This window comes from Puma concolor, chromosome B1, assembly GCF_028749965.1.
Source record: "Puma concolor isolate L17-30 chromosome B1, mPumCon1.1.hap2, whole genome shotgun sequence".
NCBI classification, from domain to species: Eukaryota; Metazoa; Chordata; class Mammalia; order Carnivora; family Felidae; genus Puma; species Puma concolor.
This window is the reverse complement of record NC_141670.1, coordinates 86,389,556-86,406,109: the sequence shown is the minus strand read 5'-3', so window position 1 is coordinate 86,406,109 and position 16,554 is coordinate 86,389,556. Positions and strand designations below refer to the sequence as shown.

The following is a 16,554-nucleotide window of genomic DNA, read 5'->3' as shown; positions in this document are numbered from 1 at the left end:
TTTTCACCTTTTTATCACTTCCGCAGCATAAGTTAAATAATTAGGTAACTGATACATATTCACTTCCTTATTTTAAATACACCCATTCACATGCAAACCACGACACACGGTCTTTTTTATCTGAAAATATTTGCCTCTAAGTGTTGGTTTACTTAGTCAAAATGGGTGCCTAAATATAATTTCCCCTGCAAAGCTGTCAAAAGAATAACGTTATTGCCTTAGGCAGGAACTCAAGCACTGAAATAAAAGCCGGATCTGAATATCTAATGTATTTTATTTGTTCACATTTGTCCTACTTGAGGTTAACACTACTTCATTTGACAGTTTAAAAATCATTCTGTAAACAAAATAAGAAACAGCAGCAACAGCTCAAAAAAAAACACAATGCATAATAAAGGAATGTGTCGAAAGGGACACTCTGAATCAGCAAAGAAAATGTGACCGCGATGATGAAGTCAACAATAAGGAGAAAAAACCTTCAACATCTGTAAAAGGCAAAACTGTAAGAGTAAAAAAAAAAAAAAAAAAAAAAAGCAAGAATCCAAAGTGCAGGTGTGCTAGTTTTCATTTCCACATCCATTCAGGAAATAGATAGAGCATACTATTCTTTTAATAAAGTGACAAGTTCTGCTTTAAAACATTCAGGTACGTTATCTTGCAGATTTTGTTTTTTACTTTACATGATCTCTACTTGACATCGATTTAACGGGAAAGATGGTCATAGAAGATACGTAGTTTAATTTCTTGAACCTATGCACAGTATAGCAATGGTAAAGTTTATCGGTTTTAGTTTTTGCTTTATTTGCAATGAGTAACAAGAAGCTGAAGATCCAGTATCAGAAGCATCAGTACTTTTACTCTTTAAAAAAAAAAAAAAAAATTCTGAGCCCTCGGTTATCTTTGTTGTCATTTTCAGATTCTCTGTAACAAAAGACTGTTCATTTTCCCCGAATTCTGGCCCGCTGACTTAAATAATCACAACAGTTTTTTTAATGCAAAGTTGGTCCAGTCTTGGTCCAAATTGATCAACTAGAAGTGTTATTCTGGCATCATGTGAAAATTCATAATTGTTTAGAGCCTCAAATATTTTCCCCTTGAAAGGAAACATCTGTTGAATATGATTTCTGAATAGAGGACTTTTATGAAATATATTTCAAATCTTAAAAAATATTTCTAATGCACCCTCCACCTAAAATGGTATAGGATTTACCCCTGCCAACAATGCCTTTTCCTTTTAGGAACATTTTTGTGTTTGTGGCATTTCATTTTCCTGACGGCTCTAGTTTTATCTAAAAAGCCCAAAGACACAAAAGGCTGCGGCCTTATTTAGCGTTAAACAGCACTATTTTTTAACCATGTACACAGCTCAACAGCAAGATTAAGAAGTTAAAATACACACATATCACGGACAGATTAATCTTTTTTGGAATTCACTGAATTAACTGTATTCTGTTCAATCCCCTCCCCCAAGACAGTGTACTGTACCTACGTCGAGGTGTTTAAATATTTCTCCAACAGTTTTCATTGTATTATATTATGAAAACACTAGGCTTCAAGCCGGGTACTAATAAATATTTAATTTAAAAGGAAGAAAGAAAGCCCAACACGGAACATTAAAAAAAAAACCCTCCCTCCCCTCCCGGTCCCCAGAGAAGGCGCAGGGGTCAGCCTGACATGGCGGAGATCTCATAGTCACTGGCCGAAGTGAGGGGCTTGCCCATCATCCGGATGTTTTTTGCACTGGTGATCCTGGCCATCATGCACACGGGCTTGTCAAAGTACTTCACCAGGGCCGGCTCAGTCAGGAGGGAGGCCAGGAACTGCTCGAAGGTGATGGCCCAGTCCCGGTCCAGGCTGGTGCTCCGGGGCAGGGCCGCCGTGCCCTGGCCGCTGCGCACCAGGACGGTGTCCTCCCCGATGTCCTCACAGTGCAACTTGTCCTCCTCATGGGAGCCGGCACTCAGCACCGAGTATGAGGACATGGAGCTGTCGTCCTTGGTGTCGTCATCGGAAATCAGCATGGAGGAGCAGGCCCCGTGGTCCCGGGGAGAGGAGTCCTCCAGCTTGATGTCCTCCAACTGCCCTCCCAAGGAGTGTTCCTCACCCTCCACTGCCAAGCCGGCCGGGAGGGGCTCAACGGCCTCCACCATGTAAGGCTGGCCGGGCCCTTTCTTGGGGAAGAGCGCGCCCGGGATGGCCGCGTTGCAGGCGGGCCCGCTGCCCCCGCTCCCGCCCTCCTTGGCAGGCTGGGTGACAAAGAGCTTGCCGACTTCCCCGATCTCCAGGAGGAGGCTGGTCACCGCAGCCGTGGCGTGGTACAGCTCCTGCTCGTTGGGGTCTTCGCTGAACATGTTATACATGGTCTTGCACAGCTCAATAAACTGCCCCTGAAAAGTGATCGGGAAAAACACAGAGGATGGGACCATCTCGTTGGAAGCACAGAGGCAGGACTGAAGCGGACTGTGAAGCCATTTAATAACAGGGCTCCTGAAAGACTCTGAAAAGTCCTCTAGGTAGAACCAACTGGCTACTGTTTAAAGTCTCTTCACTTGGGGTGCCTGGGTGGCTTAGTCGGTTAAGTGCCAACTCTTGATTTTGGCTCAGGTCATCAACTCACTGTTCCTGAGTTCGAGCCCTGCATCGGGCTCTGCACTGACTGTGTGGAGCCTGCTTGGGATTCTCTCTTCTCTCTCTGCCCATCCCCCCATCTCAAACTAAATAAATGAACCTGAAAAAATAAAGTCTCTTCACTCATGTTTCCATTCTTTTTAATTTGAAGAATTTCCAACATCCGTGAAAGTAGAAAGGATGAAATAATGAACCTTCAAGTAGCTGGCACCCAGAGTCTAGAATGATTATCCTACAGTTAGCTGCTTCACCAACTCTTTTATCCTCTGTTCAAGTATTGTTAAGTAAATCCCAGACCTCATCCCATTTCAGGTCTACACTCTTCAGCGTGCAGCCCCAGGTTAGCTCAAATCCCCTCTCTCACATTTGCTGGTGTCGTGGGCAGGAGTGATGCCTTCTACTCCCCACCCACGTGATTCATCTGCTCTCCTGTTAGGAGACAACATTTTCATCCTGGGTTGTATTATTTATATTGTTTCCTCTGCCTCACTACAACTCAGCTTTTTAAGGAAAAAATGTGTCAGACATCTTTATAGCCGAGCACGGTGATTTGAAAACAGCATGAGCTTGTCTTCTGAGTATCTGAGAGTATTTTTAATAACTGAAATGAGAATGTGTATACTCTAAGAACTGAGTATTTTGTGATTTGCATTTTCTCTGGGGGTGGGGGGGGGTCACCTCCTCACGACCGAACATATTTTTGATGCATGAAAACATGCACAGACTAGATCCAAACATATCTTAATTGAATACCCCAAGTTACCATTATCTTTTAATTAATTAATGAATTTTATTTTTTAGTTAGAGAGAGAGAGGGCATGCACAAATGGCGGAGAGGGGCAGAGGGAGAGAGAGAGAGAAACAGAATCCCAAGTAGGCTCCACACTCAGCATGGAGCCTGACGTGGGGCTTGATCCCATGACCTCGGGATCATGACCTGAGCCGTGAGGCTCAACTGACTGAGCCACCCAGGCAAGGCATCCCCTTTTATTAATTCATTTTTTATTTTTTTATTGAGTTACCATTATCTTTCAGGGGTACGTAGTCTACATTTTTCTATGAATTGGAAAACATCTTCAAGGTTCAAAATGAATAAACTGAAATGTTAGACACTTACCTGATTCAATTTGGGTAAATCCTTTGCATTCTTTGATTTGGATTTATTTTCCGGAGTCCAGAGTCTTAGATAATTGCGATTTTCTTGAGAATTTGCCCTCTTCCCTAAAACCCAAATGTCAGGAAGTAAGTGTTCAAAGGGCCAGAAACAAGTGTTCACCCAGCATGAGGCAAACATGCGGAAGAGGAGATGTATACCTCTGTCTGGCTGCAGACTCACTGTCACAAAGCCATCCTCCGCACCGTGTTTCCTCCTGCTATCCAGCCCCACCACTGCCAAGAAATGTGCGGAAGAAAGAAAAGTACAAGGTTACATAATACACCCACAGACTCAGCATTTGCAGTAGAAAACAGGAAAACCTTTAGGTATGGCTGCCCGATTTAGCAAAACAAAGAAAACCAAAGCCAAAACCCAGTAAACTGAGTTAAATCTGAATTTGAGATAGGTAAATAATATTTTGGTGTAAGTGAGTCCTAAATATCACATGGAACATACTTGTGCTAAACAAATGATGCTTCGCTAGTCTCGAATTCAGATTTTACTGGTGTTCCTTATCTTATCTGACAACCCTATTTCTCAGTAGTGGATTCCCCCAGAATTATTTTTCACAAACAGGGTTCAGGGTAGAACGAGGAATTTAAGAAACGATGTCGTGTAGTCTTCCCTTCTTAAAAAATGGTGGTGTTGGTCCAATGAATGATTTCCCTACCCTCTCTGTTATATCATCATCTTAACTTTGCATTCATGAGACTGGTTTTCTGCCAGGCTCTGCAAAAGATAAAGAACTCACTTTTTAAAAAAGAAAACCAAAAAATGTGATATGCTACAAAATTCCTTTACGTTCATAATATGGTATTTCAAAACTATGACTTGTTGAGGCTCCTGGGTGGCTCAGTCAGTTAAGCTTCTGACTCTTGATTTCGGCTCAGATCATGATCTCATGGTTTGTGGGGGTCGAGCCCTGCAATGTATTCTGCACTGACAGAGCAGAGCCTGTTTCGGATTCTCTCTCTCCCTCTCTCTTGCCTCTCCCCCACTCATTCTCCCTCTCTCTCTTCTTCAAAGTTAATAAATTTAAAAAAATATATGACTTTCAAGGAAACCACTTTTAACTGTGTTCCTTTTTCTTCTAAAAACAGGACATTACAGGGCACATAAAGACTTCAAAAGGGAGAGGTATAAAACTCCCCCTCCCACTTCCCATTCAGTTTGTCAGCTGTCCAAATGCATTCCAGCACATCTTCAATCATCCAAAAGGTGGCTGGCTTGCCAGATATGTGACCTTCACTGAATTCAGCATCAGGTTAATCTCGGCAGCTTTTAAGACAGAGTGAGAACAATGTACTATATGTCATTGAGAAATTCTTCTCCTCTTTTTTAAATTTTTTTTTTTTTCAACGTTTATTTATTTTTTTGGGACAGAGAGAGACAGAGCATGAACGGGGGAGGGGCAGAGAGAGAGGGAGACACAGAATCGGAAACAGGCTCCAGGCTCCGAGCCATCAGCCCAGAGCCTGACGCGGGGCTCGAACTCACGGACCGCGAGATCGTGACCTGGCTGAAGTCGGATGCTCAACCGACTGCGCCACCCAGGCGCCCCATCTTCTCCTCTTAATGTTGAAAATGACTTAGGAGACAAGTAGATATTCAAAAATATTTTAAAGTACGGTTAAGTTCATGCAACAGATATTGTACAGCCATTTAAAAACCAGGCTTTCAGGGGGGCGCCTGGTTTCAGGGGGGCCCCTTCTACTGCAAGCAGAGCCTGGCGCCTGCTTCGGATTCTGTGTCTCCCTCTCTCTGCCCCCACCCCCCTCAAAAATAAACATTAAAAAAAATTAAAAACAAATAAATAAAAACCAGGTTTTCACAGGATGTTTAATGACATGGTAGCATGCTCACGGGATTTTAAACAAAAAAAGTAGGATACAAAATTGTATAGGCAATTTGGTCCCCGTTTTATATATATGCATGTATTATCATAATTACATATGTTATACAAATAAACATGACAAAAGTATCCCAGGATACTGTTATCTTTGTATTACAAAATTGTAAGCTTTATCTTTAGCTTATTTTATTTTATTTAAAAAAAATTTTTTTTTTCAACGTTTATTTATTTTTGGGACAGAGAGAGACAGAGCATGAACGGGGAGGGGCAGAGAGAGAGGGAGACACAGAATCGGAAACAGGCTCCAGGCTCTGAGCCATCAGCCCAGAGCCTGACGCGGGGCTCGAACTCCCGGACCGCGAGATCGTGACCTGGCTGAAGTCGGATGCTTAACTGACTGCGCCACCCAGGCGCCCCTAGCTTATTTTATATATATATATTATAACTGTATTTTTAAAATTTCAACACAAAGCAATAGTGATTTGGGAGTTAGAAAAACATTTTTTTTAAAGCAACTTTTAATGATTATTAAATCCTATTAGCATGTGACCATTCCTGAAGCATTCTGAAATAAGTGAATCCTTTTCTGAAATGAGTGTTTACTAACAAAGATACGGCTAACATTTTGCAGCCAAAAAACTATTGCAAACAAAGTTAGGAATATTGTAAGATATGCTAAGGCACTATGCTAAAAAAGCCTGACTATGTCAGCTCATTAAATCCATACTATACCCAATAGGCCAGCTATCATCTCCATTTTCCACAAAAGGAAACTGAGGCTCAGAGATGCCAGAACCTACCTGAGCTCACCTAGGTAACAATATACAGAGTGGCATTCCGTCCAAAGATCCTACCCTCAACTTGTATTGCCAATAGTAATAAGACTGGGTCTGGCTCACCCCTTTCTACTCAATCATACTAACGTTATTTGGTGACATATGGTGACCACACATATCGTGATGAGCCCTGAGTAATGTATAGAATTGTTGAGTCATGTCGCACAGCTGAAACTAATACAACACTGTAAGTTAAAAATTCCAATTAAAAAAAAAAAGCTGGTCTAAACTGTGCTTATTTTGGAATGATAAGATTTAAGAGGCAAAAGGACCCAGAAGCAGCCCATGTTTACTTTTGAACTTGGGTGAAGTCATGAAGCTGCAGTAATGATGAATGAGAAGGTAGAGAAGTCACTGCAATAGCTACTGAGAGATGTTGCCTAGATTCATACAAGACAGACACCGTCTGTGTATCTCATTGTATACAATGAGTTGAACCATGTCTATGTAGACCTAATACCCATACCTACATAAAGCAGAAGTCAGCACGTTTTTTTTTTTTCATAAAAGACTGGACAGTAAATATTTCACAGGTTTTGCAGCCCACACTGCCTCTGTCTCAACTACTCAGTTCTACCACCCATAGCACGAAAGTAGCCAGAGGCAATACATAAATGAATAGCTTGGCAGTGTTCCAATAAAACTTTATAGGCACTCAAGTTTAAATTTCATATAATTTTCTTATATCATGAAATATCATTCTACTTTTGATTCCTTCAAATCCATTTAAAAATGTAAAACCCTTTTTTTTTTTTTTTTTAACTTTTTTTAATTTATTTTTGAGACAGAGAGAGACAGAGCATGAACGGGGAGGGGCAGAGAGAGAGGGAGACACAGAATCGGAAGCAGGCTCCAGGCTCTGAGCCATCAGCCCAGAGCCCGACGCGGGGCTCGAACTCACGGACCGCGAGATCGTGACCTGAGCTGAAGTGGGACGCTTAACCGACTGAGCCACCCAGGCGCCCCTGTAAAACCCTTTCTTAGTTCGCAGGCTGTACAAACAGACCCCGGGCCACATTTGGCCCCTGGGCTGAAGTTTACTGACACCTATTACACAGCCTGTGTATCTCTTACATACAGATATAAGAGAACTCTTTCTGACATAAATGTCCTGATTCTGGATAGCAGAATAATAACAGGATGATGTTCTTAATGAGCCTGACTACAGTAGGGAAAGGGGAACAAAATATATCGCTCTAGGGGTCATGTTTTCTCTAAGCCAGTGGGACACAGTGTGCATGCTCCCTTCAGTGGGCAAAGTACCCACTCCCTAGTTGTTGGCTGCTTGACTTCACAAATCTGAAAAGAAAGTAATGTATTAGGCAACTGAATTCATATACTTCTTTGACTGACTAGCTTTGAGGCAACTTTTTCTAGTAACAAGAGGGCTCTGTAGAAAAGAAATACTGTACCTATGGGGAGGAAAGTCACTTACCATGTGTGCATTCTGGGGTGATGTCTTCAAAGAAGTATTGAGTTGCTTCAAAAGCAGAATCTGGCTCATCTTGATCAGAGGATGGCTCTAGAGAGGGAAGGAGAGGTCATTCTCATACTGGCGGGACGGTGACTCAAGGAAAGTGTGCTTTAATTGTTAAAGAAGTGACATGGGGGAGGACGAGGAGCTGGAGGTACCAAGGTGGAGAGGGGGCACATTACTGGGGGCCCTGAATGCCGAAGGCCTCTATAACCTCATGGGGGGTGTGGGGGGCTCATTTTTTCACTCCACCTTCCTTTTTAACAACCCCACACTGAAGTGTCCCTTTGCCTCTTCCTTTTTACGAGACTGTCCTAAATTCTGTGAAATGCTGCCTTACAAACCAAATTTTAGGAAACTGTATACAATTAAAGATAATTCTCAAATCTACAATTTTACCCTATCTCTATCCTTAATGTCAATCCTTTTTTTTTTTTTTTTTTTTTTTAGTGTTTGCTAGATATATCCAAGCTATAGGCCAACCTTTTAAAACCTGAACTCAAAACCTCTCCATCTTGCCCACTTGTTTCTGTCAGTGTTAAAATGACTCCTTCTAAACTCAAAATCTCAGGTCCTACGTTCTCCTCTTTTGCGACCTTTGTATCTCGTGAGTTACCAAATGTTATTTGTTCTTTCTCTTGCAGATGTCTGCTCTTTTCTATTATAACTCATACCTCAGACAGGTAAATGACCGTGGAATCAAGCACATACTGATGCAGGAACCTATGCAGGTAATTACTATTCAGTTCATGCTTAGTGACCAGTGAGTGATTTTGTATATCAAAAAAAGAACTTTCAAACCAGGTCATGGTCACAAATACATGGGCTCCTCTGTGTGGCTCACTTACCAGGCAAGACATGCATTTTGTACAGGAGTTTGAGTTTCTCTGTGAGGTCCCCATGGCATGCAGCACCTAGAATCATATAAATACAATGTGAAATGTATCATGTGTGGTAGTGATGCCTCTCAGCTTAGCATTCCCCTAAAAAGTCTACTTTTTGCAAACTGAAATAAAGACATTAGGTGACAAAAGGTCTGGTCAGGACATATTTGGGTTAAGAGCTCTGGAACCCAGATGCCTGGGTTCAATTCCTTTGTACTTACTATTTGCCCTTGGGAGAGTTAATCTCTCTGTACCTCAGTTTCCCCTGTGTAATAATAAACACAAGATTCTACCAGTGGTCTTGACATCAGGATCAAAGGAATGTGAGAATTAAATGTATTAACACGTATAACACACTTAGAATAGTGCCTGGAACATAATAAATGTGTTATTCATAAGAAAACCCATTTAACTGGGTTTCAACACTCGAACAGAATTCAGAAATAATCTCGAAACATGTTTGAGATCGCTTCCAATTACTCATTGTAGAAATCCCTGTTAGTCGTTTTGGGGTTCTCCTAAATATTTCTTCAGTTTGATTCATCCTCATCCGTCTGCCATCATATCACCATCCCTTCAATCAAAAGAACACTGTTACTTTTCTTTTAAAGTCTATACGTATTGGAATCAGAAAATCCTTCACAAATATCTAGTCTTAGAGCAGCCAGTTGAAGATTAGTCAGCTTTGGGGAAAGAGGAATCGCAGAATCTGGGTCCCAGAAACAGCAGGGGTGTCCACTAAATGCAGGCATCTCCCTTCACGCACTGACGAAAGACAGGGATCTAGCACCTGCTTGAACACTTTCAGAGATGGAGAGGTCATCACCACCAGATGCATTCTGTTCTGCAGATGTATTCTCTAACTACTGAAAGTCCTTCTGCAATTTTTGTTTTAGTCTCAGGATCCTTAACCTGCAATCTCAACTTCAGAAAGTCCACAAAGCCCATGAAATAGAAAATTTGTCTCTATGTGCACATGTCATTTTGAGGGGAAGAAAATGTCCAAAGTCCCTATTAGATCTCAAAGAGTCCAGGACTCAAAAAAAGGTTTGGAACTGCTCTTCTTTCCCTTATTCTACTCGTTAAAGCCAAATAGAATAGGTCTGTTGCCTCAATACAACAACCTTCAGATTTTGAAGACAACTCACCTGTCTCCCTCAAGCTTATCTTTTCAAGGCAAGTTTATCGTGCCCTCTCCAAATTTTTCCACTTTCTCGTAACAGGATTTGTATAGCCTTCCCCATTTTTACTCACATCCACTTTATGTGTCAACTCATCAATCAATATCTCTCTGGAGAGAGTCCCAGAAGACCCTTATCTACTTCAGAGAATAGTGGAGCTGTTTTTGACTTTTCCACTAATATGGCCTGAGTTTACATTCAATTTTTTTATACTCTTTCACTCTGGAGTTTCATATTGACCACGTGGTTAACTAAACTCTAAGATGTCTGCACACCAACTAATGCTAATCATGAAAGTAATGACAGACAATTCTATCTCGTAAAATTATTGTGAGAAGAAAAGTGACACACACGTGGAAAGCAGTTAGCACGAGATTTAACACAAAGCAAATAATTAATAAATGTCTGTCATTAAACCCTTTGTAAGTCAGGCACTGTTCCAAGAATTCTATTCAAAGTCATTTTATCCTGACAGTTACTCATTTGCAAATGAAGGAAAAATCAGAGGTCAAATATCAAACCCAAAGTACCAGAGAACCCTCAGCTGAAACTGACTCATTAACCATCATATTTTGGGGGCAGTGTTGAGCCAGTTACCTAATCACCAACTTCTATATACTCCTTCCTACCTTTTCCATTTGTAACAAGTTATCTGTCAAATGACCAGCTGCATCAGGACACGTATGACATATTTAGAGCCTGCCTTTCAGCAACATGATTGGAAAAGGAGATACAGTTCATTTGTGGCTTCTGATAGTAATCCCTTATTTCTAATTCCACATAGACCATCTGTTCATGAATTTCTAGAGGGACCTTCCTGGGGATTGATATCATCTTTTCCAGAATCCGTTTTTTAGTTTTTAAAAATTTTTTTCTTTAACGTTTATTTATTTTTGAGACAGAGAGAGACAGAGCATGAACGGGGGAGGGTCAGAGAGAGAGGGAGACACAGAATCTGAAACAGGCTCCAGGCTCCGAGCTGTCAGAACAGAGCCCGACGCGGGGCTCGAACTCACGGACTGCGAGATCATGACCTGAGCCGAAGTCGGACGCCCAACCGACTGAGCCACCCAGGCGCCCGACGCAGGGCTCGAACTCACGGACTGTGAGATCATGACCTGAGCAGAAGTCGGACGCCCAACCGACTGAGCCACCCAGGCGTCCCTGTTTTTTAGTTTTTAAAACCTGAACAGAATTTCTCTTTTCTGGTCTGCTTGTCTATCTCTATAATAATTGTCCCACAGAGTGACAACAGCTCTGAGCATTCTCCCAGTATCTGGAGCAAGGCATACTTTGCTCAAGAACTCAACTGCCTTTTGAGAACCCTAAATACTCTTTTTCAGTGTTTTCACTATCCTGGACTACAAGCCTCTCTTTCCTTTCTTGAAGATTTTGAAGAGTATTTTCCTTACTGGAGTCACCTGAACTTAAGTCAATTAAATACTTCTATTAAATTCTATCACTTTTCTAATGCAGCACTGGTTTCTTTTTCCTCCTCCTTAATCCTGTCCAAAGATAATTTTTATAAATCCCCTTTGGATTTGATGAAAGCCACCCATCTGGCAATAAGTAGTTACCTTGGGGCAGAAAAGATTAGGAGAGGGATAAAGGGGTCTTTAGCCTTGCCTGGATTGTTTCACTGTTTAAAAAAGCAGGATGTACTTATATGTTACTTGTGTAATTAAAAATTAGTACCTCCTTCTTCCTAAGAAATATCCTGCTTGCTGTCCTCAGCATCGAGTAGCAAGAAAAGGATGATTCGTTGAGACAGACAGCCCTTCTCTGAATCCTGGGCCCAGCATGTACTAACTGTGTAGTTCAGTCCAATAACAGGTAAGTATTGACTCGCTAGAAATGAATGTCCCAGCAAGTTATTTAACTTTTCTGAGCTTTCATGTCTTTAGCCAAAAAAGGGGCTAATAAGAGTAAGCGCGTGGGTAATAAAGCATAATAGTAAGAGCACAAAGTGGGCCCCTGAAGTGCCTGGGTTCAAACTTCAATTTCGTAGTTGTGTGTCTTAGGCAAATTGAATGCATGTAAACATGAGCGCAGTGCCCGCAGCAGAGTAAATGCTGTATAAATGTCAGCTGTCATTAGTATCTCCTCAAAAGGCTGTTTGGATTTAGCGATAAAATACAAATTCTAAAGCGTCTGAGTAGTGTTTGCACTAAAAAAGGGCTAGTTCTTCCATGTCCCCCTTCCCTTTTAAGCATATATGTGAGTGCTTTATACAAATAATTTTTTCCTTCCTAAGTGCACTTCATCTACACCCCTTTGTCTTTTTATATTTACTTATTTATTGTGAGAAAGAGAGAGAGTGTGAGCAGGAGAGGGGCAGAGAGAGAGAGGGAGAGAATCCTGAGCAGGCTCTGTGCTACCAGCACAGAGCTTGATGCTGGAACTCAGGAACTGTGAGATCATGACCAGAGCCAAAAGTTGGACGCTTAACTGACTGAGTCACCTAGATGCCCCTCCCCTTTGCCTTTCTAAAAACCATCAGCTTCCTTCGGCCTTTAAGCCCTAGTCATTATTCTTAAAGATTTAGAGCACTTTTTGGAGTCATCATTGGCTCTGTGCCTGACCCCTTCATCTTTCCTAGGGCATGTCGTTTTAAAGTACATGACCTGGGGACGGACGCCTAGGTGGCTCAGTCGGGTGAAGCCTCCAACTCTTGATTTGGGCTCAGGTCATGATCTCATGGTTCTTAAGATCAAGCCCTGCATCAAGCCCTGTGCTGTCAGCACAGAGCCTGCTTGGGATTCTCTCTCTCTCTTTGCCCCTCCCCTGCTCTCTCTCAAAATAAATAAATAAATAATTCTTTATACATCAAAAAATGAATAAATAAAGTACCTGGCCCACGGTCACAGAGTGGCACAATTAGAATGAGCTTTTTTTTTTTTCCTTCTCCTTGTCTCATTCTGACCCACTGGCATAACACGTCCTACATCCACAACCTCAATGTCTGGTGGGCCAAGCTCTACTACCCTGTAGCCTTTCTGTTCCATCATGAAGGGAGCAAGAGTTCTAAAGGACATAGGGCGGTCCTGCTAACACAGGATAACGGTCAGGCAGTGAGGCTGACGGGCAGAAACCACGTGCTGCTTGTGAGGTGTGGGTGTGCTTTCTCAGGACAGCCGGTCCTTCCTCCAGGCCAGATGGAGAGAAAAGACCTCCATTGAGACTGCAGAACTGCTGCGGTTTCTTCAACCCTTTATTAAAAACATCACGAAAGGTTTTTATAACATTTTGTGATACATAATATAAATATACTTTGTGTCAAAGAAGAACAATCCACTCAAATATTCTTGTAAAGGTATCACGGCCTGTGGTTTCAGTGTGTAAGTTGGCATTTTATTGTCTTGCACATTCTCCGATAATGTATTTTAACTTGTGCTGAGGACTAACTAGTGTCGAATGCTTTAATCATATAGTATATCCGTTCATTTAAACGAATTTTACCGTCAGTTTGCAAACCTTAAAATGAGACGCTCTACCCTCTAAACCCTTGGAGGCAGTGTGGGGCTGTGGCCCGGAGGGCAGCACTGAGGACCACCAGGAACGGGGTGGCTGTTGCTGCCCCGTCATCCCTTCCCAATTCATGAAGTAACATCCCATGCTTACTTAGGCCGGAGACAAACTCTCGGAAGTTAATCAGAGAATCTCCATTTTCATCCAACAACTGGAAGAGGCGGGAGGCCAATACTTCAGAGTGAGTTCCGCAGGCCCAGGGAAAGAGAAGAGCAAACATCCCCTTGAACTGCTCAAAGTCAATGCGATACTGTTCCAGGTAAGGCAGGCTGGGGTCGTGCCGGTCCAGAGCATTGCTGCTCCCACCCCAGTAGCAGCTGGTTAGGTGCTCTGCCTGAAAAGTTAAAGAAAAAAAGAGGATTACTGGGGATGCGATCTCACGGCAGGTGCCGGGAAGGAAAAGTCCCGCCTCACGTTTGCAAAAAGCCTTTTCGATCCACCTGTGTGTGTCTCCTGGGGCAGGAGCTCTGGTCTTAGGGCTCCCTGTCTTCTCCTTCTACACCCATCTCCACTGGAACACCCCCACTAACTCCATGGCAACCACCTCTGCAGGTTACATCCGGCATGAAAGGTCCAGCTCAGTTACCGGAGGTAGGTGAATAAAGGGACCTCCCCACATCCCCTGCCTCTACCCCTACTCGTTTCCCCTTTACACACTGACACACGTTTAAGAAAAAAAAAAAAAAACCCATAAAAATAAACAAAAATATTTATTTAAAAAAGTTAAATGAAAGTGAAAGGGCGGGCCTACGCCGGCCGACTCCATCTTGTTCTGTGTCCTTCACCTTGACCACACCTCCTCCCCTTGAGTAACCCCCCTCACCTGCCTAACAGGACTCGGACCCTTCCCCAGGACCCTTCCCCAGCCAATCGGCTGAGGCCATAGCCATTACCTCACCAACTGCCCCCAGGCCCCAATAAAACCTTTGTCCTTTTGAAACTCGCTCTCTTTCCCTGGTATCTCACCGCTGCGTCGGTGCAGGTAGGGGATTGAGCTCGAGCTAGCTCGAATAAAGGCTCTTTGCTTTTGCATCGGACTCGGCTCCCTAGTGGTCTTTGGGGATCACGAATTCTGGGCATAACAAAAGGATCTGTAATTTAGGCAATCTGACCAGCTTGTTTTCTAGGTGAGGATGAGAAAGCCCAGAGGCTGAGGGGCTCTCACGAGGTCATCAACTGCGTACTCAGGGCAGAAGCATCATGACATTTGGGGTTTCTGAATTCCTAGTTTAGTGTCCCAAAGACCCCTTTCCTCTTGGTTACTGAAATTACATAAATATCATAGTCACAGTATTCAAGCTACAAATGTGTGGTTTTCTTATTTCACGCATCTGAAAATAGCTCTAGGAAAATTCTGAGTAGGAACCACTATGGTGAGGAGAATAGAGATCTGGAAACAACAAAAAGCTTCCTGTTTCTGTCCTTGGAAACAAGGCAGCCTCTTATTCATGAAGTCCTATTGATCCTGGTAGATATGTGCACCCATTCTAGGAAGACCACAAAGATAAAACTTGTAATAGAAAGGCCCAGAAGGACACCCTTCCCCCAGACATTTACAGTTAGCTCTGGATGGTAAATGGGGGAGATGGGAGGGGCGTGAAAAGGAGGACTTTATTTTTACTTTATTCCCCATTGTACTGTCTGAGTATCTCACTACAGTAATGTATAAATATTGCAGTAGAAAAAGAGCACTTTCGAAACAGATCTTTCCCCTAGCTTAGGAGCTGTGTAAGGGGGGAGTCAGTAGTGGGTATAGTAGTAGTTTTGCTCTTAGAAAGGAACAAAGCCCAAATGTCTTGATCACAATTGTTTACTGGGAATCACAGCGAACAAACTAAAAGGAGTGGGGGTAGGCAAGAGGGGGAGGAAGAGGTGGAGTGCAGAACCAAAGGCAGGTTTTTGCAATGCAGCCTTGGGAGAATAAAGGAAGTGGGTCAGAGTTCACGGGGGTTTGGGAATGCATTCCCGGGCTGTAGTAGTAAGGTCAGAGTGGGGGGGGATGTTCAAGGCAGGCAGGCGGGGCTGAGGTCAGAGAGCCTGCAAGGATCAAGCCCTAAAGTGATGCCATCAGTGGGTGGGATGGCCTTGGTAATACATCCCTGGGAGGGGTCCTCTTTGCCTGAGCTACTTCCTGGATAAAGGTTGCCTCAGGCATTTCCTCCTAACTAAAGCTTGCAAAGTACTCTGGAACCAGGCTGGAATGTGAGTCCAGGCACTTTGACAGTGCTCACAAAAATCAGGAAAAGACAAGCCAGTTCCTTGATAGCCCCCACACTCCATCATGGGGGGACTAGGGGCCCAGACATCCAAAAAGGACCAAAGGAATAATTTAGAGAGTTCAAGAGAAATTAGGGCAATGGGGCCCTGAACTACATTTGTCATCAAATGTGCCTCAAGGTGGCAGCCTTTCACCCTTTTCCTCCAAGTTTTTGTTTTGTTTTAATTTGAGTATCGTTGACACACAATGTTACGTTAGTTTCAGGTATAGGACTTGCTCCTCCAGAGGGGATGCATCTTTCCTTTGTACATGCAGGAACCCCTTCCCACCCCCTGCTCCCCAAAATTGGCTTTTTAAAGGATTAAGAAGTCTGGCAAGGTGTCTGACACATAGTAATGCCTCAATGTTCATTCAAATGATTTAAAGCCAATGAAAGGGTTCAGAAGACTCAAAAAAAGAGAGTCCATAATGAAGTTTTTATCTTGGGTTCCACGGTATCTCCTGAGGCTCCTTCTGACCCCTGACACCGAGTCTCAGGTTCTTTCTTGGGGTGCATGGTAGATTGGGGGAGTTCCTGTTTGTCAACACAGCCTCAGGGCAGGGCTTTGGAGTAAAAGAAGAGTTTGCTTTGTTCAGGTGCGAATGACCCAACCAGCGCAGACGTGCCCAGGCTTCGGCAGTTTCTGGGTCGGGGACTTCCGCACAACCAGCTCTGGCCCTCCTTTCCCTGGTGTCCCCCCAAAGCAGCCTCCTCTTTCTAACGTCAGTGCCCTTCCTGCTATCTGTTCATGGTCTTG

At 43.1% G+C, this 16,554-nt stretch overlaps 1 protein-coding gene across 1 annotated transcript in view; it reads right to left on the bottom strand.

The window, feature by feature from the left end:
- Positions 1–256: 256 nt before the first annotated feature.
- The window catches only part of TBC1D9 (TBC1 domain family member 9), a 115,015-nt gene continuing 98,717 nt past the window's right edge, over positions 257–16,554 (bottom strand). The window contains exons 16-21 of the mRNA XM_025921459.2: positions 13,633–13,873; positions 8,795–8,860; positions 7,908–7,994; positions 3,943–4,017; positions 3,746–3,849; positions 257–2,387 (exon numbers count right to left, since the gene is read on the bottom strand). Coding sequence (XP_025777244.1) covers positions 1,665–2,387; positions 3,746–3,849; positions 3,943–4,017; positions 7,908–7,994; positions 8,795–8,860; positions 13,633–13,873 — 1,296 coding nt within the window. The 3' untranslated portion in view covers positions 257–1,664. The remainder of the gene's footprint in view (positions 2,388–3,745; positions 3,850–3,942; positions 4,018–7,907; positions 7,995–8,794; positions 8,861–13,632; positions 13,874–16,554) is intronic.